This window comes from Calidris pugnax, unplaced genomic scaffold, assembly GCF_001431845.1.
Source record: "Calidris pugnax isolate Ruff unplaced genomic scaffold, ASM143184v1 scaffold180, whole genome shotgun sequence".
NCBI lineage: Eukaryota > Metazoa > Chordata > Aves > Charadriiformes > Scolopacidae > Calidris > Calidris pugnax.
The window spans coordinates 1,657,202-1,679,579 of record NW_015090916.1 but is presented as its reverse complement, the minus strand read 5'-3'; the positions used below and the strand labels follow the sequence as shown (position 1 = coordinate 1,679,579).

Genomic DNA, 22,378 nt, shown 5'->3' with positions numbered 1-22,378 from the left:
GCATATTATCCAAGCAAGAAGAGGTAGTCTATTAGATGCTGGCATACTGTGGCTCCTGTAAAGAAGCTGTGTCATGCCTAGCATAAGATTAGCTGGAATTGTGGGTAGCCCAGGAATTTGAATCATCTGAATTTGACCATAGATCAGTTACACTTGGTGTCTTTACACAGATGTATATTACCTGTATACTTAGGGGGACATCTTCTAGCAATTCCTTTGTAAAGAATAGACAGTAGGCTTTCAAAGGCAGAAATGGTAATGAGGCACAAATCTCACAAGAATTTCTTTGAAAGCTATTCTATATTTTGTTCACTTGCCATTCTGGTATGAGTCAGAAGCTCATTCATATTGTGAATTCATAGGACATTTGGTAACTGCTCTTTGTAGTGGGCCTGGACTTTCAGATCACTGCTGCAATACGTCTTCGTAATCTTAGGGGCGGATTGCTAGTTTGGGGAGAAAGAGATACGCTATTATTGCCAGAAGGTTACCTGTGAGAGAAGTGGCATGAGGACAGGGATTCCTACTGCTGGAGGAACACTGTTGCCTCAAAGGCAAATACTGTTCAAGTTCACTGACTGTATTCAAAATCAGCAATAGTGAATATCAGAAAGAGCATTGAGAACAGGCAAGTTAGCTATTAACGAGACTTAAAAGGTAAACAAATAAATTAAATGCTCTCAGCTCTTGAGAGACAGCTATCAAGAATCTTAAATGACCCCTAGTTCTAGAGTGAGATGAACAAATGTTGAGTAGGATAGCTGCCTTCCCTTTCCCTCTCTTCTGCAAGTTTTACAGCTTGTAGTAGATGCAATCCCAGTATTTGTTGTTTCCCTTCTTTTCTTTCTGTTTTGTGTAGTTCTTTCCTTTTCTTGCTTTGTTATATTCTTCCTTGCTGCTCTGTATTAGACATCATTGTTTCCTATTTATCTAATCTCTGGAAAGTGCCATTACTGTAATATACCCACACCCCTATCTTAGTAATTCATTCAAAGCTGCACTGTCACTGTGCACTTTGCAGCTATTCTAAGTTTTGCGCTCAGCTTGTGGTACAAAAAGCACTTGGTCAGAGATATGAGAGATATTATCTCTATCTCTGTTCACTCAGAGATAACAGAGGTGATATGAAAAATAAGTGTTTATGACTGCAGAAGGTGTCATGCTTTTCTGCTGAGACACACAACTGAGTTCATGAACACTGTGTATTTTTTACTCCCTGAGGGCTTCTGACTGTGTGCTATATCCTTCTGCCCTAATCTCCAACCCCAAAGACATTAAACCACTTTGCCATTGTGTTGTGAGTACTGTCTCATTTTGTGCCTCTTCCTGATCTGGCTGTAGGCATAGCTGGGGTTTCATTACCAAGTTCAAGTTTTGGTTTGGTTTGGTTTGGTTTTCATTTTGTGGTTTTTTTCAGTCATGTCTATACTATTTTCCTAGGTGGCCAAAAGCCTGAAAATCCTGCCATATTTAGAGTAAGCTTTTGAATGGGTGGAGACATGTCTCTGGACTAACCTGAGGCTTGAAATGGTAACAAGTAGAGACATTTCAGATCACATTAGACACGAAATGTGGGTCAGTAAATGTTTCAGTTTGTAATAATATTATGTGAAGAGAACGTTTAGAGTGGACATGGGGAGGGAATCTGAGATTATTCCTTTCCTTATTTTTCATCAACCTCAAGTTGCATTACGTGGTTAATAGGTGTTGATTTAAGGTTAATAGAGAAAAGACAGAAAATTCATCTAGACTCTACCAGTGTTTGTTGACGAGGTTAGTTTTCTATAGATAACCACTGAAGATTAAATTCCAGTGTGGATTTTCCAAACCTATTAACAAATTCTTGTATAAGAAAGATGGCAGGTGGATAAAGCAGAAAAGCCAGGCCTTTAGTTTTCAGCCCTGAGCTTTATTGAGAAGATGGACAAAAAAGCTCCATTAGAGAAGGGTGAAAATTTCTGCTGGTACTGGGTTAGTTGGGTCTCAGGTTGCAGTTGGTGTCTCCTGTTTTGGCTTGAGGTGAGCTGTCCTGAAGCTGGAGGGTTTGCATCTTTTCCAAAAGCAAGTACAAACATAGGAAATTGTTCTGGTAAGAGCCTCTCCAGAAATGCGAAGAGAGGAGCGGACTGCCTTGCATGTGCAAATGTGGCCTGCTGTAGATTCCTGCCCACTTCATTCAGCTACAAGGAAATGGTAGATTTGTCATGTAGCACATGTTGAACATGATAAAAATTCGTGCTGTGAAGTCAAAAGGATTTGGGTCCTTATTTAGTTCCGCAGTTCAAATCAGAACCTTGAGGGTCAGTGGCAAAGTGGTGGAAGGCAAAAGGAGAAATAGTTTTATGGGGAAGGAAGGAAGTGAGGGGGTGAGGGATGAACTCACATTTATCCTAGGGAGCCATGATGGATATAACTCCATAATAAATTTGCATTAATGCAAATGTGCAGGTAAGTATTTTTCCAGTTCTGAGACATTCTGTTTGCATGGCCCCAGATCTTCGAGAGCAGTGTGTGCATTAGCCTTCCTTCTAATGTGGAAGGGTGGGTGCGGCTCACTGCAGCTCATTCACACTCTCACTTGAGTCCTTTTGCATTTAGACAGATATGGAACCAATACCCAACAATTAACACACTTTCCTCTACTTGAAGTGGCATGTTATTTACTTAACAGGTAAAGCCTGCTGTGTTAGCCTCAGTCTCAGCCCAGCAGGAAGACGTCCTCCCTGCCTATTACCAGAATCATGGCTTAATTTGAGCTCATTTCTTTTGTTGAAATGCAAAACTAATTATATTTAACTACAGATGAACAGGATGTTGCATTAGCAGAGTTTTTTTTCAAATCAACGGGGAGTTATTCATCATTATTTGGGGGCTGGGGAACTTTGTAACCAGATAAAAGATATGGGGGAGGGTAAAGCTATAAAAAGTGTTATTGTGTGAGTATGAAGAGGCCTTTTAATGCAGTTATTATGTGATGCTAAAAAGGCCTTTATTGCTTGAAGTTGGAAACAGAATACCAATGGGCTCATAGTGTCTATTAAATGAAGGGTGGAAAAAATAGTCTCCGTTTCCCTGAACTGCAAAGCAAAAATAATGATTAAGTAGTGATTAAAAACCGTGTCAGTGCTGCATTTGTCAGTTTGATCATATACTGAGCAACAACGTTTAGCAAGTAGGGAGCAATTGTTTGTGTAATCTACAGCATAGTTCATTGTTATGATGAACCTGTTTATCCAGGTTATGATGTCAGCAAATTGCTGTGCAGATAAAGGTGGTCGAAAGAATTAGGGTTGAACTCTCCCTGGTGTAAAATACATACAGATGAGCTTGATGTGAATAACTCAGAGGAACATTTCTTCTTGAATGATACCTGCTTTCCAGAAGTTATCTTAATTTTCCTGTACTGAAGGCTGCTGGACAAACACAGCTGAGCTCTTTTGTGCCTAATTTCATCACCAGGGGTCTGCCTTCCAGCCCTTTGTTACCTCTGTTTGTAGGAGAAAGCCTCAACATTGTGTTTGCAAACACATAGAGAAGAAAAACCAGGGCAGGTTCCAGACTGGAGCAGACCCACACTTATCCAATCTGTTATCTCGACTCCTACAGAGAACTACCTCCAAAAGAAAACACAAGAGACTGAAAAAAACCAGGTATAATTTTGCTTCTCAACATCTGCGGCAGAATGGAAATGTTGAGATTTCATAAGGGTATGGGTTGTGCCTTTAACAACTACAGGATTATTGCTCACTACTCCTAGTCTTCCTGCAGGAAGTGATTGCTGACTGTATGTAAGCAAAGGCACAGTCAGACATTACCATAAGGTTCTTATGGCCATTTCTTAGGATACAGCAGTATCTTGGATTCCCTTGTGCTAGGCACAGTATAAATGCAAAACAAGTGCTGTAAGGTCTATGGGTAACTTTGTGTTGGTGCAGAACACTGTCATAGTATCAGTATGTACATTTAAAGCTCTGCCTGTGTGTTTTCAGGTATGTCCAGTACAGGCATGCAGAGAATGTAAATTCTGTGGAGTGTCCCTGTTGGGTTGAAAGAATCAGAGGGAAGCATTCCTTGCTTGGATGGAAGCTCTGTAATTCACTTTCTGTACAGGGCACTAAATGAGCAGAACAGACAAGAGCAGCAGATACTTGCAAAAGTAGAACATACCATAGTAACTCTAATCTGCCATTCCAGGGCCAGCCAAGCACTGTTAACTGATATTCTGCTCGATTTCCCAAACTGGCTTAATACTATAGCACTGCCTGCCAGTGACTTGTCACCTTGTCGGTGTTTAACAGCTGTGTTCAAAAACACACTGACATTTAAAAAGACAAATCAGTGCTTCTGACAGCAAGGGTTTGTTGAATGACACTGGCCTTATGCAGCTTTACTGGGGTTAGGTTAATCAAGTGTAAAGGGTGTGGATTCATGTGTGTCAGCTCTCTCTCTCTTAGAATAAACATTTGAGGGGAGGCCTTTTTTTGTTTGTTTTTACAGCTTGTCCTTCAAGGGAAGTAAATGAATGATGGAGGGGAGATGAAAGCAGGGAGAGCATCTTAAAATTGAAAGACACAGGTTGTCCTAGCTGTATGATAGTGACCCAGAACCATGGACATGTGAGCAAAGTACCACTGGGATACGAGCTTGTAATATCATCTGCCACACAGCTACCTATGTGGCCTTTTCACAGAATCACGGAATTGTCAGAGTTGGAAGGGACCTCTAGAGATCATCTGGTGCACCTCCCCTGCTACAGCAGGAACACCTAGAGCACATCACTCAGGACTGCATCCAGGCGGGTCTTGAAGATCTCCAGAGAAGGGGACTCCACGACCTCCCTGGGCAGCCTGTTCCAGTGCTGACCCCTGAGGGACACCACTGGTCACAGGCCTCCAACTTAACCCCTCTCCATTAATTAGAACCCTCTGAGTCCTGTCACGCAACCAGGACCCAATCCACCTCACTGCCCCCTCATCTATCCCACACTTCCTTAATTTTCTAATGAGGATGTTATGGGAGACAGTGTCAAAAGCCTTGCTGAAGTCAAGGTAGATGACATCTGCTGCTCTCCCTTCATCTAGCCAACGAGTTACAACATCATAGAAGGTTATCAGATTGGTCAAGCATGATTTACCCTTGGTAAATCCGTGTTAACCAATACCGATAACTTCTTGATCTTCAATGTGTTTGGAGATGACGTCCAGCACGAGCCGCTCCATTACTTTCCCTGGGAGAGAGGTGATCAGTCCTATTTCCTAATGCGCAGTAGATCACCAAGTTCTGTTGGCTTTCTTCAAACAGTGTGAACAGAATACTGACAGCAACCAAATACTGCTGAGCCCCTTGAAGAGAGGTGATTGAGAGTCATCCCTGTAGTTTTGGATGCTGCACAGAGATAGCATGTTTTAAATACAATGAAATAGTATGTAATGCAGTGCATATGGATCACTGGTGGATGAACGTGGCAATAATGAAGTTACTGTGTTTAGAACAGAGGCAGTAATCTCACAGCTTTTCTCTTATATCAGACTGTTGTGTGATGTAACCTGCTTTAGTCAGCTCATGAAGTCTGGTTAGCAGGAAGCGTCTGTCAATGAGACGATTTCTCAAGTTAGTATTTACTCGTAAAAGGGATTAACTAGGCCTTAAGCTAGCAGTGATGTGGATACAATGCTGTATGTTTCAGCAGTTTCCTTCAAGAAAAGTCAAAAAATACACAGTGTGCATCTGGCTTACCTGATCCTTTTGGCTGTATTTACAGTAAGATGTTTCCTGGTTGTGCGATTTTCTTCTATTCTTTGCATCTACAGTGGCACAGACATGCATTAAAAAAGATTTAAGGCAGAGCATAGATGCTGAATTCTGGGGTGATGAAAAGTTCAATGCTTTACACAGAGCCTTTTTTCTTATTTCTAGCTGTAACAGAAAGCACCTGAGAATGGAATGAAAGGCATTAATAACCCCAGCCTTTGTCACTGCCTTCCCAGCATGCAGCAACTTTCTGAAGTGTAGAGGAGGTCCACTGGTATATTGATATAGTGTGGTGTAGCCAAAAAAGAAAGAAAGAAGTGGTAGTATGAATTTATATTATATCTCAATTAGCTCAAAGCTATTTTGCCAGCACCCCACTGTTTGCTAGTATAAAAAAGTTGATGACTAGTCTAAATGCCCTTCCTTGGGCTGGTCTGGTTTTCCAAGGCAATGCTGTGGGAGAATTCAGTCACAGCGTCATTGTGTTCCCAGTTAATGCAATGTGCAGGGCTCAGAAGAGTGTCCTTTTTTAATGACGGCAGGCAGTTCTCCTTTATTCTGTGTATAGCTATATATTCTTAATGTTTAAGCCCCACAGCCCATATGTCTGCTTCCCAAGTACTGTAAGGAATGTTGCCATTGGCACATACAAACAGGTTTTAATTTCTGAAGCAGTGCATGTTTCTTAAAAACCCAGGTGTGTTTGGCAGCTAAAACTAATGCCTCTGTGGTCTGGAGGTGAAATTAGCTGCTCTGGGAGAAGGGTTTTCATGCACTACAGCATGAAAACACGGAGAGCGACAGACAAAGCATTTGCAGTAATGTTGCAGAGAACTGCTCTGGCTACATGGGCTATAGGAATATCTCAATTAAGGTGATTATTTTCTGCAAGCTTAGGGCTGCAGTTTCAAAATGAAACCTCTTCATGTTGGACTCTTGAAATTCATACTTGACCTGGACTTGTGAGGCTACAGAGCTGCTGCAGCATTAAGCTATAGCTGGAGGAAAGCCAGAATCCAATTATATTTTCTGCCTAATGGGTCATAATTTATGCTATGAAGAAGGCAGTGATGTTGCTGGGGGAAAAGGGCATTGAGCATACTTGGATACGTATTCTGGAAGGCTGATTGTACATGAACAGGAAAATGGGGAGGTTTGCTTTCCTTTCTTACTTGTTTAGTACCAATGTAAGGAAAATGAGAAAATAAATTGTCATACTATTGGACTATACACACCACAGGCCAGAAATCTGGTTAGCCTTCATCTTGGCTGTCTAACTTGCTTTGCAGTGATTGCTCATTCTCCCTTTACTGTACTAAACTGGGATTGTTTTAATAAATTCAGCATCTTTGACTTTTTGCTTTTGATTTCTAGTGACACTTCCCAAATTGTATGTTCCGTCTCCTTTGTCCATTAAATGCTAATCAGTTTCAGTTTCATAAATAAATGAGGGGAAAATATGGTGGTCTTCTTAGTGGGACTCCAAATGTAAGCTCCTGCACTGTGCATCAGTATTGAGGCAGGAGACTTGCCGTACTTGTTAGAGAGCTGCTCAGAGAGGTTGATTATTCTTGAAAGCCCAACTTTTAATTTAGATACCTAAATACGGATTGAAAACTGAACTTTGAACTTCTGTTGTCAATGCTGGCCTTTCTTTTTTACTTTCTGAGTGAAGTTGAGAAGGCTTTTATACAGCAATTATCGGAGCTCTGAACTTCAACAAACATTTAACTGTTCACCCAGGAGCTCTAAATGTTCCTTAATAATAATTTGTTCTCATTTGGGTGAGACTAGGGATTCTTGGTTCTGAAATTTAACTTCTAAGCAGGAGCTATCACTCACATGCCAAAGACAAGATCATAAAAGACAGTTTAATTGATAATTTGAAAATAATAAAAAGTTCTCATTATTTAGAACTGCCTGTCTTTTGCTGATACCCCCAGCTTCTGGATTATTCATACTGGAAACCACTGTAACCAGAACCAGAACTACTGTTCTGGAGTATTTGCATCACTGTACGTTGCTGCAGCTGCTGCCCAAAGACATAATTGAGTTTGTAATACTGTCTGTGCTCAAATTTAGTTGCATAGTAATGTTGAAGGAGAAATGTTTTAGACAAGCTTTTAGACAAAGCAGAATTCTGGTCTGGAGGAACTTGGAGATCTGGATTTGAGACATTTAAGATCTCTTTGTAGTACCTTTGCATTCATTCCATACAGCAGAGACCTTCCCAGGAAAAGCACCCCAGAATGTGATTCCAAATATAAAATTCAAATGTTGAAAAGATTTGTAGAAAAAAACCCAACAATAAAAATGAGCTTATTGAAGTAGGCTATTTAGTCCTCACTGCAATGAATCTAATAAACCTTTAGCCATTTGTTATATTTGGCTCCTTGTACTTGCAGTTCTGCTTGCAAGTAGTATAGTTGAGAGAAATTAGATTACCTGGAAATAAAACAGGCTGAATGCAGGAACTAGAAGGGTAATGTGTACTTCATTGAAAAGTACAAGGAGGTGAGAGAGTACCCTCAGACAACATACATGAGTGAAAGATGTCCAATGGGACATTGAAAACGTCTGAAAAGAATTTTGATTTCTTTCACCAACAGTATCCTCAAATACTCTCTCGAATTATTATCTAACATGGATTATTTTTAAATGATTCCTTTGAGGCTGTGCTGGATTCATTTGTATGGAGCACAGAAGGTACAATATCTTTCACTGACTCCAGGCTCCCTGAATCCAGACCAGCATGTATTAGATGCTTCACTCGGGTCCATGGAACATCTGTTCCGTCTCTGCTGCCAAAACACCTTTACTCTCTTACTTAAAAATAAAATAAATGAACAAAATCGTCAAGAAAACAACTAAAAAATGCTAACATAAAAGCCAAAGCACTGATGATATTCCATGAGAAGACAGTGGAAGAGACCAAAGTATTGCTAATGTTTTCATCTCTGTAGTAGAGGGGAGTTAGGTGATATGTGCCTGGATGAACTTATCTCAGCCAGTAGCGTGAAGGCAGAAATAGCAGTAAAGAGTCCTTGTCAGCATATATTGGAGGAATTTGCCTCCTAATCCAGGTGTGCTCTGTCTGCCATAAACATCTCCAGTTTGCTGGCTGTTTGGAATAGGTTTCTGACTAGGAGATCAAGGAAGATCAAGGACCTGGAGTATATCAAGTGACTCCCACTCTGCATTTGTAATAGTTAGTAACTGGGGCTTGTATGAATATTGTATCGTATAAAGCAACAAGAAGTCTCCAAAGGAAAGATAATTTGTATTTGCTGCCAGGATAGGTCTTTGAGCCAATTCCAGTTTGAATTCAGAGGAGTCCTTAGATGCTGCTCAGTGTTCTAGTGTACACACCAAGTACACTCCCTAGTATTGCAGCATGGTAGAGATTTGTCAGCCCTTTCTGTATCATTCCCTGTGGTTTTATAAAGAGCTGGACGTAACTCTGCAACTTCTTTTGGGTCCTTGGGGATCTATGGCACTGTACATTCAGATAAATATCGATAAAGAGCAACGCTTATGAAGCCAAGAACGCTCCACACTGTGCTTTTCGATTTGATGATGAAAGGAGCCATAGGAATTAGAAGGCTGGCAAAGCTTTTTTTGCTGAAGACCACTCCTATTGTCTAACCATCTTGTGCATGCTCATTTCTTTTCCAGCCTCTCTACAAGTGGACATTGTTCCAAGCCAGGGGGAGATCAGTGTTGGAGAATCCAAGTTCTTCTTATGTCAAGGTGAGTGATGGCATATGGCAACAGCTGTCTCCATATGGGTTTGCTGGCAAGGTCAATGATTGTATTAACTCTGGGATAAAAACTCCAGTGCCGGGTCTAGCTGCAAGATCACTTGTTCTTTCTTTCTCATGCGTCCTTATAGTTTATAAGACTGAGTAGCAAAGGCAACACATGCTGTTTACTGGAACCAGTAAATGCATTCTCCCTGGAGGGCTGGCAACAGAAAGCAACTCCAGCAAACAGATTTTAAAATTAAAAAACAGGTACTGAAGGGTTGTCTATCAGCTTGAGCAATAGCCACAACAATGGCACCTTGCATCATTCCACAGCTTTTTGGTCTTTTGAATTTAGAATTAAGTCTGTTCTTTTCCAAATTATTTCTTTAAGAAACAGCTAACAGCAGTAATGCAAGTGCTAGGTGACTTGAGAGTTGTTACCTCTGCAACTAAGGATTTTAATGCTGCTGAAAACCTGCATTTCTTGTGACAGAATTTACTGTTCAGGCCATCAACTGCCCCAGGCTGTTCCCCTGCACAATGTGGTGCAGTGCTGATACGCTCCATGTGCTCCAAAGTGGGTCCCTCAATTTTATGGCATTTTCTAAATTAGAATCTGAGTGTCCTCTTCAGAGATTCTCCTGAAAGCAGCTGGCCTGCTTTCTAGTGGGAGGAATTAGTATGTTGGACGTAAGAGCATACTGAAGCATGACACAGAGCAAATAGGTGCCACAGTGAGGTCTGGCAGCAAAATGCCACCAGAGAACTGCACTTCCTCAAGAGCATACTGACTGGGACAAGTAATGAGGTTATCTGATCCAGGAGTGCTTAACTGCAGAGTAATTTGTTAACGCTAGTACTTTAAAAATTAAAGCCTGCTCTGAGCAAGGGCTGTTATGATGGTGTTTAAATTCAGAAAACTGTGGGACCGGTTACAGCCCCTCCAGTTATAGGAGTTAGTCCCAAATAATAAAGCTACTCTGAAGAATGCAGAGACGCGAGCTGCAAGAAAGAGACAGCCTGGGACCACTTAATAACAATTCTGATTAACACTGGATACAGCAGGAGATTTAAGCTGATCAATGCCAGAACTGCTGCTACAGCAATGCCACTGCTTTGATATGCAAAGTAGCCCAGTCTGCAAATACAGGTATTTATTGAAAATACAATGGAGTTAAATGGGAAGAGAATTTTATTTCTCGGGCTGATGTGCATAGTAGAGGGACTGGGACATGGGATCCCAGGCTGCATAGACGGCCATTCTGGGCTGAAATGAGTGTAACCCTTTAGATTATAAAATCAACGTAATATCATTTTTGCAGGACAGCAGCTGGCCATTCACATTGCTGTGAGAGAGAATTTTCTTTGCTTGCTTCTCAGGTACCAGAAGCCCTTCCCCTGGGTCAGTCTTCCACGTAGTGCTACTGGTTGTATTTAATTCCCTCTGTGCAGATTTGTTTGGAACTCATTTCAATTTGCTGTGTTTTCTTTTATTGTCCCTAGTGGCAGGGGAGGCCAAATACAAAGACATTTCCTGGTTTTCCCCTAATGGCGAGAAGCTGACGCCGAACCAACAGCGCATCTCAGTGGTGCGAAATGATGACTTCTCCTCCACCCTCACCATCTACAACGCCAACATTGATGATGCTGGCATCTATAAATGTGTTGTCAGTAGCGTGGAGGAGGGAGACTCCGAAGCCACCGTCAATGTGAAAATTTTCCGTAAGAGAACAGCTCTGAGGCTATTTTTTGGTCACCTCGCACATGTATGAGGCAAGATTAGGGAGGCTATAGTTTTAACTTCCTAGAAAAGGCTATTTTTAAAGGGGAAAAAGGAGGGTGAAAAGAAACGGGATGTTAAGAAGATTCAGCCTTCTTTCATAATTTTGAGGAGAAAGTGGGAACTAGGACCTTGGCCTGTCATGGCATTACCAGCATGTCTACTGCTTCTCCCAAAAGACAGGAGGGCAAGGTGTAGAAGAAGATTCTAGTGCATCATAAATGTCTGGGAGGAGTAAGCAGAGAGAATAGCTTTTGTGGATGACAGACATGCTATGAGTTCAGACTGGGCTTCAGTAAAGAGGATCACGCATTCAGAACGGTCAGCATGTCAGCATGTTGTCCAGCAGAGGCATGATAGCAGCTCCTCCCCATCCTGCTGGGAAGCTGGGCAGTTCCAAGTTTACATTTTCTCTTTGCAGTGAGAACAAATCAGTGAGCTAGGTAGAGTGCTGCTTGGTCCCACTGATATACCTGGGAGGCAGGGCTGGAAAATGGGGTTCCTGTGTTGCAGTGCATTGAGTCAGGCACACCTTTATCCTCCCCTCAGGTACGTGAGGATTTCTAGAGAACATGTCTTCTGGGGTTTCTTTGTTTTCCTCAGGCTTGAGTCAGGAGTTTGAGATGTGCTGAGAAAGCTGCAGTGACTCTCTCCTTCCATTGTTTTCAGAAAAGCTGATGTTCAAGAATGCTCCCACTCCTCAGGAATTCAAGGAAGGGGATGATGCTGTGATTGTGTGTGATGTGGTCAGCTCACTGCCTCCTACCATCATCTGGAAGCACAAAGGCAGGGATGTTATCCTAAAAAAAGATGGTAAGGCACAAGAGGTGTCTCAGTGCTTGTCCATTCAGGAGTCAAATGTCTGTCTCCCATCAGGGCTCAAATCAGGCTCATACAAGGGGTTTAGGAGAACAAAATGGTGGTGGTCACAAGGGAGGAGAGAAGCAATTTGGACCTAACTGGGTGTTAGGATGCGAATTCAGTTACTCAAGGTGCTGTGGTTTGGCAATGGCAAAACAATCGTGTTCCCACAAAAAAGGCTATCAGGCTTAGACACTGGAATAGACCAAAGAATGCTAGGAAAAAATTTCAGATAAAAGAAATGCCATCAGACAGAAAAGCTGCATGTTGTGACACTCTCCAGCCTTCCCAAGGAAAAGGGGCTGAAAGCTCCTTGCAAGAACCTTTCCCTTTCTTTCAAAACACTGCAGAGGGACGTGTTACTGGCAGAGGGCACTGAGCCCTGACTCTAGTTGAGCATTCATGCCTCAGCTGTGTTTCCCACGTCTGCTTGTTGCAGGCACAAGGGAACTCTAGTAAAACTTGACCTCTGCCACCCTTGGGCAGGAGAGGCAAGTTTCAAACTGCTTGTTGTCTGATACTAATTTAATGTAAATGTGTTTGTGTGTGTATATTTATCTGATTATCTCTCTGTGTGTACTTATGGTATAAAGCATCAGAGCAGTTCGCTTGCTGCCCACATCTGGTTTGTTTCTTGCCAATGTCAGATCCAGTTACAGCAGCACCTCTATTAAATATTAGGAAGGGAAGTTTTGTGACACTAAGCCTTGTTTCAGCCAGCAAGGATAAGGAAAGGAGAAGAACGTGTTAGTTGCAGTGAGCTTTCCTGAGGATCCTTGGATGAACCTTCCTTTTGTCTTTTCTAGTTCGATTTATAGTCCTGTCCAACAACTACCTGCAGATCCGGGGAATCAAGAAAACAGATGAAGGGACATACCGCTGTGAGGGCCGGATCTTGGCTCGTGGGGAGATCAACTTCAAAGATATTCAGGTCATCGTAAATGGTGAGCAGCTTAGAGTAAGGCTGGTATAGGGGCAGCGTATATGGCACCTGCACTCCAGGTGGCTGGTGTAAATGTTACTTTGGATTCACGCTCACAATTTACCATCATCTTACTAATCTTTCCCTGCTGTCTCTAATAAAAATGTCCATGAAATTGACTGAGTGTTTACCAGATGTTTACAGGAAATTATCATGTCAAATGAAACCAGAAGCATCTCATGACTTAGAGTGAGGTATTGATCTTGTTGTGCCTCACAAGTGATTTTGTCCAGACTACTGATTTTCTGTGTGTCTCCCCACCCCCTGCCCTTCCTTCCCTGTGCTGATTGCTTTGGAGAGCTCATGCACCAAACCTGTTGATAAAGACCTGCAGGTGATGGCATATGGGTTTGAATTGCTAGTGACATTGTGTGTACTGCAGAGATTTACAGAGAGCCTTCCAGAGCTCCCTCTTGCTCACAACTGTCCTTTCTAACTTGAATGTGGATTTCTTCTCTTTTAGTACCTCCTTCTGTGCGTGCCAGGCAGAGCACTATGAATGCCACAGCCAACCTCAGCCAGTCTGTCACCTTAGCATGTGATGCTGATGGCTTTCCTGAGCCAACTGTGACGTGGACAAAGTAAGATGCTGTGTGCAATGTCCTGATTGTGTGTGAACACGGATGTTTTCAGCAGGGCCTGGAAAACCAGGCTGAAGTGAAAGCAACATTTCACCTGGAATAAGATTAAGTCATTTTTCTCACAAGAGTAAGAATGGTCTCACAGTGGAAGTGTAGTTAGTTTCTGTTGTGGGCTAACCCCTGTAGGCAACTAAGCACCACACACCTCCCCAAGTGGGATGGGGAAGAGAATGAGAAGGGTAAAATCCAAAAACTTATTGGTTGACACAAAGCCAGTTTAATAGATAAAGCAAAAACTGTGTGTGCAAGCAAAGCAAAATAAGGAATTAATTAATTCACTACTTCCCATTGGCAGGCAGGTGTTTAGCCAGGTCAGCTGTCCCAGCTTCTTGTGCGCTCCCAGTCTACTCGCTGGCAAGGCAGTGAGAGAAACAGAAAACCACTTGACACTTTTAGCAAAAGCTAAAAGATCATTGTGTTACCAACACTGTTTAGGTCACAAACCCAGAACGTAGCCCCCGTATGAGCTACTATGAAAAAAATTAACACTATCCCAGCCAAAACCAGTACAACTTCCTGGAAACACAAGAGTAACAGCAAAAATAGCTTTTTTTCATTGTACCATTGCATCCTTTGTCAAGCTGCAAATAGATATGAAGCTTCACGCTGAACAGACCTGTCCTGTGGATCACTTTATTATCATCTGTCGCACTGGTGGGGAATCTTAGGCAAAAGTGGGTGCTGTAACTTTTATCTTTTTTGTGCCAGGATATCCACATCTAAAGTCTTTCTCTTCATTTCATTGGGTTTAAACTTGACTGTTAGGTAGTGATACAGACTTCCTGTATACTATTCCTGAAATGGTGTAGCCTTTGTTGGAGGTTATGAGGACAAGTTTTAACGTTGAAAAAGCTGATGACAACTTGGGATACTGTCTTGATATGCATGGACAGGAGCCACCTTCTGAGCTGTCTCTTGCATATAGGCTATGATGTGTGTCAGGAAGCAAAAGGTTCATCTGCCAAGAGCTCTAAGGCAGGAGGGATTAGTAATAGATCAAAATGTAGGCTTTGTCCCTCAACCTGAGGAGTTTCAGTGTAGTAACGCAGTTCTAGCATTAACAACAAGCCTAAAACAAATAGCCTTTGATTGCTTCTGCTCCCCAACGCAGCCGGTGTGCTTTCTGCCCTGCAGGGACGGAGAGCCAGTAGAACAGAGTGATGATGAAGAGAAATACAGTTTTAACTACGATGGGTCCGAGCTCATCATCAAGAAGGTGGATAAGAGTGATGAAGCAGAATACATCTGCATTGCTGAGAACAAGGCTGGCGAGCAGGATGCCACCATTCATCTCAAAGTCTTTGGTAAACCTGTTCTTACTGTCCCCAGTTTCCAATCCAGTTTGCTATTGGTAGCTCACTAGTGCAAGCTAGAAGCAACCTACTTATCCTTCTTAATGGTTCATGTGGCTTATCTAGAGCTGCTTCTTTCCCAAGCAATGCTGTGCACCTCTGCCATCCTGCTAGGCAAAACAGAGTCTGTGTATGTGTCTGAAACAGATACCAACTGCATTCTGCTTCCTCTCTGATAAAAGAAATTCAATTCTGTGCATGGGGTGGTGTGAGATTCACGTGTTACTTGAAAGATCTTCCAGGCCCAGAGGGCCGAGTCCTAATCCAACCAGAGCTGCTATTAAAGGGGCTTTAGCACTTCAGTGGGACTTGATATATCTGGACAGGGAGGTGGTGAACTCCACCCCACCACTGTGTGAATGACCTCAAGCTTGCAGGAATGAATCAGCAGCTTTTCTACTTTCCATGAATCTGGGGATGTTAAGGAATATAATTCTCCCTGTCCCATCCCTCTGTGGTGATGGTCCCATCCCCAGCCACTTGACAAAGCTGCTTATCAAAAGGCTAATTTGGGGCAGAGAAAGTAGACAGTGAGGTGGAAGATTTAGCTGATAATCCCAGCAACTGATCATCTGTACACTGTTAAACGGGTTCTACTTCAGATATGCCCTTTTCTAGTCCTCTTACAAGCCTCACCTGTAAGCACGGGTACAAAAGATCTACTTTTCCAAGGAGGTAACCTTCTCAAATATCAGTGTGCTCCCTTCCTCATATGGAAGTAAACTTGTGCTGATTCAAAAGCTCTTTTTCCCCTACATTGCTTGTTTCAAACATTGCTGTTGACAGGCAAGCTGGCATTCTGAGCCCTGACTGAATGAAGGTTGCTTTTTCTTTTCAGCAAAACCCAAAATCACCTATGTGGAGAATAAAACAGCCATGGAGCTGGAGGATCAGATTACGCTTACCTGTGAGGCATCTGGGGACCCAATCCCTTCCATCACTTGGAGAACTTCCACCCGGAACATCAGCAATGAAGAGAAGGTATAACCCTTCCCAAAACCATGGTCTCATTTGCTGGGATCAGCCTGCCTTCGCTGGTCCAGAATGCATGATAGCTGCATGCAGATGCACATGGAAATCATGGTGATTCCCCTCTCTGTACTGAGAACACGTGTGGTCCTGCACAGAATATCTGCTAAAGGGTTAGCTCCACAGCTGAAGTAATGCCACAGATGTCCTTTTGTACAAAGAGCTATCTCGGTTTATAAAAGCTAAGGATATGCTTTTTAATTCCTGCTGGTATCAGTCTGAGTTGAATTAACTTGAAAAGCAGTAGGCCCTTTTCAGAGGAGTTTCCAAAGGGAGCTACAGTTGCAGGAAGCTTGTGAAAGTGTATTTCCCTTCTTTTTCCAAGCTGAGAGGTGGGAATGAACACCCTGATTCCAGTGATGTCCATGCTGTCATCATCATGATGTGATCTGGGAGGGTGGCAGGTGGGAAGGTGTGGGATATTTTTGCTCAAAGGTGCAGTGGACCAAAATGAGCCTGTTAATTCCTTCTTGCCCTCCTGTATTATATTCTAATACTGCATGTACCTGAAGCACAAAAGCCTGGCTGCCTTTGTGTTCTCCTGTTTTGTTGATCACAGCAATACCATTTTGTTGTTAAGAGGCAAAAATAATTAGCAGTTTTTCTCTTAAAAGAGGGATGTTGTGGTGATTCCTTTTTTTTTTTTTTTAATATTGGCCACAATTGCCCTTAACTAGACAAGATTAGGATGTGCTGTATTACTGTAGCTATTTCATAATAATTGCATAAGGTTATCAGGAGGCATAGTTTAGAGCCAAAGAAAACCTAGACAAAAGTTGGAGTACGGAGTTGTTGCTTATTGATAATCTTCTAATAACAGGATGCTTCAGGGCTCAGCTAACTTGGGCATACCAGGGGTTCTGACTCACTATGAAGGCAGCAGCTGACAGACTGTGCAAGTCTTAAAGTCACAGAGGCATCCACTGTCAGTCATCCACACAGCTGCCATTCTGCATTATAGACTCCTAAATGAGCTTTTTTCATTGCCTCCATGATGTCAGCTCTTCGCCATGTTGTTAATGTGTAACTTATTAATCAGTGTGCCAAAGTTTTCCAGCCTTAATTCTTTCTTTTGGATTCAAAGGCTAGTGTAAATCCCTGCAATGTTTAGAGAGAGATTTCCATTGCCTTCAAAAGCTGTTGGCTTGGGCTACCATTACGGCATGGCTGGGGGACCTGTTTTGAAGACATAAGGTTATTCATGGTCCTGTTCTCTCTGGGAGAGCGGTGGGAGAAGCTAAGTGCTGTAGTGCTTCTAGCACTAAAGTTTGGTTCACAGCCACTGAAAAGAGCTTTTATAGGGAGAAGAATATAAAAGCTGATATAACACTAATATGAAAGCTGAAATAACACTAAACAATCAAGTAGAAGTCAGTAGGAGAGCCTGTTTGCAGAGAGTCCCATCTGTCCATCCCAATTAAACTAACAAGATCTCAGTGGCAAAACTGCTAACCATTTTTGAGACTCGCATGTATCATGTTTGATGCTGTTAAGTTGGTGATCAGTATTAAGGAAAATGTTAATACTCTAATAGTTTCATGTATAGATGGTGTGAAAATCAAAGGCTTGAGGTACTACCATGTGTCCCATGTACTGGTTCAAACCTTCAGGGCAAAGATTTTATTTTTTTTTCATATACTGAACACTTTCTAGGCAGGATTTTTTAATTTTTTTTTTGTATATGGTTTGTTTTTTACTTTTACTTTTTCCCATTCTCTATCTTGTGCTGTAAGTTTAGGTAAATAGTACAGATGTTCAGAGAATCCTCAGGTGAAAATAGCTCCGATAATCATTCTATTACATGTACAACCAAATATGTATATTCAGGTTACTATCCACTTACTGTCTCTGGGATAGCTTAGGGGAATGGATGGTCTTTGATGTGAGACAAACAATACTATTTTTAAAATTATCAAGCCTTACTTTTGAATATGTTTTAGATACATCTGTCTTGCTACGTGTTGTTTACTTTTGTAATCATACTTCAGTCCAGATTTTTAAAGGCCTACAGGTGCCTTAAATCCCATGAACATTTCGTATTTAAGAAAAGCCTACCCAACCCCCCCAACAAAACAAAACAAAAAAACCTCTCTGGCTTAGAGGTTTTTTCCCCCTTCAGTCTTTGTCCATGAACGGAGATAATCTGACATGTGGACAAGGGGCAAGAGGTACTATAGCCCAAACACCTAGGTTGAAAATGTCACAACTATTTCAACATTCCCATGCTTTCCTGAGAGGCCTGTTGATATCTAGCATGCATAGAAAAAGGTTCTCCTCTCTTTGGCTATGCCTACATAATGTGGCACCCCTTGGACAAACAGTCTTTTGCTTTGAGGGGGTCTGCAAAGGTAAGTGGTTGTGGCTGTGCTCTAGCAAAATCAGATAACTGGCAATCAGATAATTACCAACACAAATGAGCAGGCCAAAGTTCCAGATACTGGCATAGTGGAAGCTTCCTCTTACTAGTAAGCTGGCAGCTTGCATTGTTCTGCCCTGCAGAGAGTGCAAGTAAAATTTAAAACAACCCCCCCAAAAAAATGCTTATATGTGGTTTACTTTGGTTGTCAATGTGGGAACATATGACATAGGAGAAAATTTTACCTTGTCAGTCAGAGATTCCTGTCTACCCCTGAAGGGGTAGCAGGTGATGCTTTTCTGCAGGCCTTTTAACATCTTGCCAGAGCTGGCAATAGGCATACCTGCAGTGTAGGGTCTCACTCAGTACTGCTGTCTAGCCTCCCATGGTAGCTGTTAAAAGACCTGCATCATGTTAGCATTTTCTCTATGGAAAGCCAAAAATAAAGCAAAGATTTTCTTGCTGGAATGAAGGAATCAAAGTACAGAAGAAGAGATCAGCTGTGGTATTCTTCCTCCTTTATCTTAATGGCAGTTTACCCTGTATATTGTTATTAGGCCTTTTTCTTTGGTGCTGAGTAGAGCTTGTGTATCTCTTTGTCTTGGTGAGGGTGAGTTAGTATGAAATTCTCCAGGATGGAGAATGTGGTTCTGCCTTTTTTCCCCACACACACGAGTGCCATCAGCAAGCCCTAGGAGTGTGGGAACTGGCTTTTTTCCTCCTTAATCTTCCTTTAGGGTGACAGGTACTGAACAGCAAAGGATGAAAAGATGTCTCTCTTTTGTTTGTTTTTTTTTAATCCCTTTGTGCTGACACCATAGAGATTCAATGAATAGGATCGAAAGCAGACTTGCATGGATATAGGCAAAGCAGTTCCCTGGCTAGCTGGGCGTACTCGGGTACAGGGAATGACTGGTACATCAAAAAGGGATTATGCTCAATTATTATGGGTGCGTGTTCAGTTTTCAAGGAACTTGTGCACAACTTGATATATATATACATAGAAATGAGCAGATGATGGGGTGTCCTAGCCTATGCAGGTGTTGGTGAGTTTCTCTTCAAGTGGCTTCGCTTCAGGCCACAAGTGAATGACTTGCTTTTGTCAAAGACATTCTAAAAGGAGGCTGTCTGTACCATGTGTTAACACTGAAGTCTCACAGTGTTCACTAGAAGCAATGTGGAAACAATACTATGTTTTTAATTCTCATTTCCTAAGCTTTCATCTCCATTTCTGTAATGTCATTCTTGTGTGTGCTGTTATAACCACACGTCAGCAACGCTTGTGCCTCACATTCAATAATGCCATCGTGGCTGTGATATTAGCAGGTGATTTTTGACTCCTGAATTGAAATGGATCAAGTTGCAATCGAAATAGAGACTGGAAGAAAAATATTTGAAAGATAAATTATAGGGGAAGACCAGAACCCAGCAACTTTGGTCTTTCTGAACCACAGTGAATATGGTCCGCACTGTTGGTGGCTTTCTCTGAATGGGAAATGTGTGTTTATTGCTAACGTTTGTGCATGTTTCACTGATGCCTGTTGTTTGGTTGTCCCAAGCCCAGTAAGGTTTGGGTGCACATATCCCCAAGCATAACGAGCTGGACATTATCAGCTGGAAGTACAAGTTTCTGCCCTGCTATGTCCTGTCCTGGGGATTCATGCTGTTTCACTGCTCTGCAGCTCAAGGTCTCCTACTCCTGGCACAGTATGCACGTACAAATGCATGATCACATTAACGATATGAGTGTTAATGTTAATCGCTGTGTGCGGGTGGCTAACAAGCCAGTGTTGGAAAACCAGTTCCATAACTTTCTTTGCGATGTAGTGACCGGGGTCATCAGAATCACTTCCCCAGCATGCTGAGAACAGGTTTCTAGAAACTCTGAGATGTGACAAGGGAAATTACCACTCAATATGTAAAAACAGAAGTGATCTTTAGGTATCATTAGTCTTCACTTAATAATTTTAAGACCGATTTATAGGATATTAAATTTTGAATGTAAATCTCACTTGAGGTTTTGTTGGGAAATGGAAATTGTGATCACCCCACACACGTGAGATATACAACTTGGATCCTGCATGTGCACAGAACACAAAGTGGTGCATACGCTATGATACCTAAAAGCAATCTTTGATAAACTTTTATTGCTTTTTTTCTGTTGTTGTTGTGTTCTATATCTGTTCTCTCCAGGCTTCGTGGACCCGGCCCGAGAAACAAGAGGTATAAGATTACAAGACCTGTAGCAAACTTCTTAGTTTTTTGGTTTTGGTTGTTTTAAGCATTACAGATTAACAAATCTCTAGTCCAGTAACCATGCCAACTAAACCAGCATTAAATATCAATACATAAAAGAAACAGCTTATAGAGTTAGAAGTTGCTTGGCATATAGTAATGCATTTTTGGATGAGCAAACTAGCTGTGTTGGGGTGAGTAATTCTAGTTCTCACTTTTTAAAAAAAAAAAAAAAAGGCAAAAATAAAAACAAATGTAAAATCTGACAAATACTGCTTTCACCATTTTCTTCTATGCTACCACTGCGAATCATGTCTCTCTTCCAGAGTTTAAAGATTAGCAACAGCATATATGCTGGGAAAGTATTTTTTCCCAAAGATAGCCTCTTCTGCTCCAGCCAACTCATCTGTTTGCTCATGGTACTCCTTAAGTTTGACCTTCTCTTAAAGCACAACTGCATCATGTTCCATTTCAAAATCAATGCAGATAAATCTTTCACAAGTTATATTTCTCAAAAAAATGCTCCAAATTGCTGTATTTTTGTTTGTGTTTGATTTGCAAGGGTCAGTGAGGAGGTGTGGGGTAATGCAGCAACTGAGGTTGGTGCAAATGTGGTTTGTTGCTGTTCTATTTCACATCCAATACTGTATTTTAAAAATAATTGTAATAACCTACTTTGACATGCACCTGATTGGTAGCATTCTTGCTTCAAAATGGACCAGAAAGTATGTTTCCAAGCAAATAACAGGGCTCAGGTAGAGAACGAAGTTAGCTATTAGAACTGGGTGACTCGTATTTGTATTTGTAGGATCAACTTTGAGGAGGCTCTGGGTATCCTGAATTCTTTTTTATTTTTAAGCTGTCTTAAACCATAGAGACCGGTGTGGCCTAAACAAACTTAAGCACTATCTGCCTTTGTTTCATATGAGGCTGAGAAGAAATTTTTACTTCAAAATAATCTGTTGGAATAGATGAATTGTGGCAAGTGAAGGCATCGGATATTCAGACCATTTTGCGTTGAAGAATTTGGACTTTGAGTATGTTGCATCTCTTTGGGCCTCATGTTAATTCCTATTATAGTTGTCGCTGACTCCCTTCTGCCACATCCGTCTCCCCTGCCCAGTGTTTTCACTGTGCTCTCTGTCTCAAGGTTTTTATTAATATGAGCATTAATACTATTAAGCCTGCTGTCTCTAAATTTCTTACTGTGTCTTAAAATATCTAAGTGGCATTCTGTGAGAAGGCTTTTGAAGCTTCTTGTTGCAGCTTGTGTAGGCGTATTTCTTAAATAGCTAGCATGGGGTCTTTTAGCAGTGCATTCCAGTGGCAGGTATTTCAGGTCTGAGGAAGCTGAGTGAATACTTGGCATTAAGTGTTTCACTCTTACTAATGCATTAGCTAGTTTAAAGAAGTCTCTAGGAGCTTCAGTCAGAGCAGCATATATGGGTGTTAAATGTTGCTTTCCTTGCTTCAGAGGCACAATTGCAGTTGACTGCTTCTTCCTCTGCACTACAGTCAGCTGTATTTACTATACACAATCCATAGTCTCAGTTCACCATTCTGGTCCAGCATATAGTGGAAAATTGTTGCAAGTCACATTAGCGGCATATGCTAACAACCCCCCCCCCATATTACCACCCACAGA

At 41.7% G+C, this 22,378-nt stretch overlaps 1 protein-coding gene across 1 annotated transcript in view; it reads left to right on the top strand.

Annotated features, from left to right (window-relative positions):
* The window catches only part of NCAM1 (neural cell adhesion molecule 1), a 130,616-nt gene that overhangs the window by 61,887 nt on the left and 46,351 nt on the right, over positions 1 to 22,378 (top strand). Inside the window, exons 2-8 of the mRNA XM_014949562.1 lie at positions 9,427 to 9,501; positions 11,001 to 11,219; positions 11,947 to 12,090; positions 12,945 to 13,082; positions 13,584 to 13,701; positions 14,896 to 15,065; positions 15,952 to 16,094. Of these exons, the coding sequence (XP_014805048.1) occupies positions 9,427 to 9,501; positions 11,001 to 11,219; positions 11,947 to 12,090; positions 12,945 to 13,082; positions 13,584 to 13,701; positions 14,896 to 15,065; positions 15,952 to 16,094 (1,007 nt within the window). The remainder of the gene's footprint in view (positions 1 to 9,426; positions 9,502 to 11,000; positions 11,220 to 11,946; positions 12,091 to 12,944; positions 13,083 to 13,583; positions 13,702 to 14,895; positions 15,066 to 15,951; positions 16,095 to 22,378) is intronic.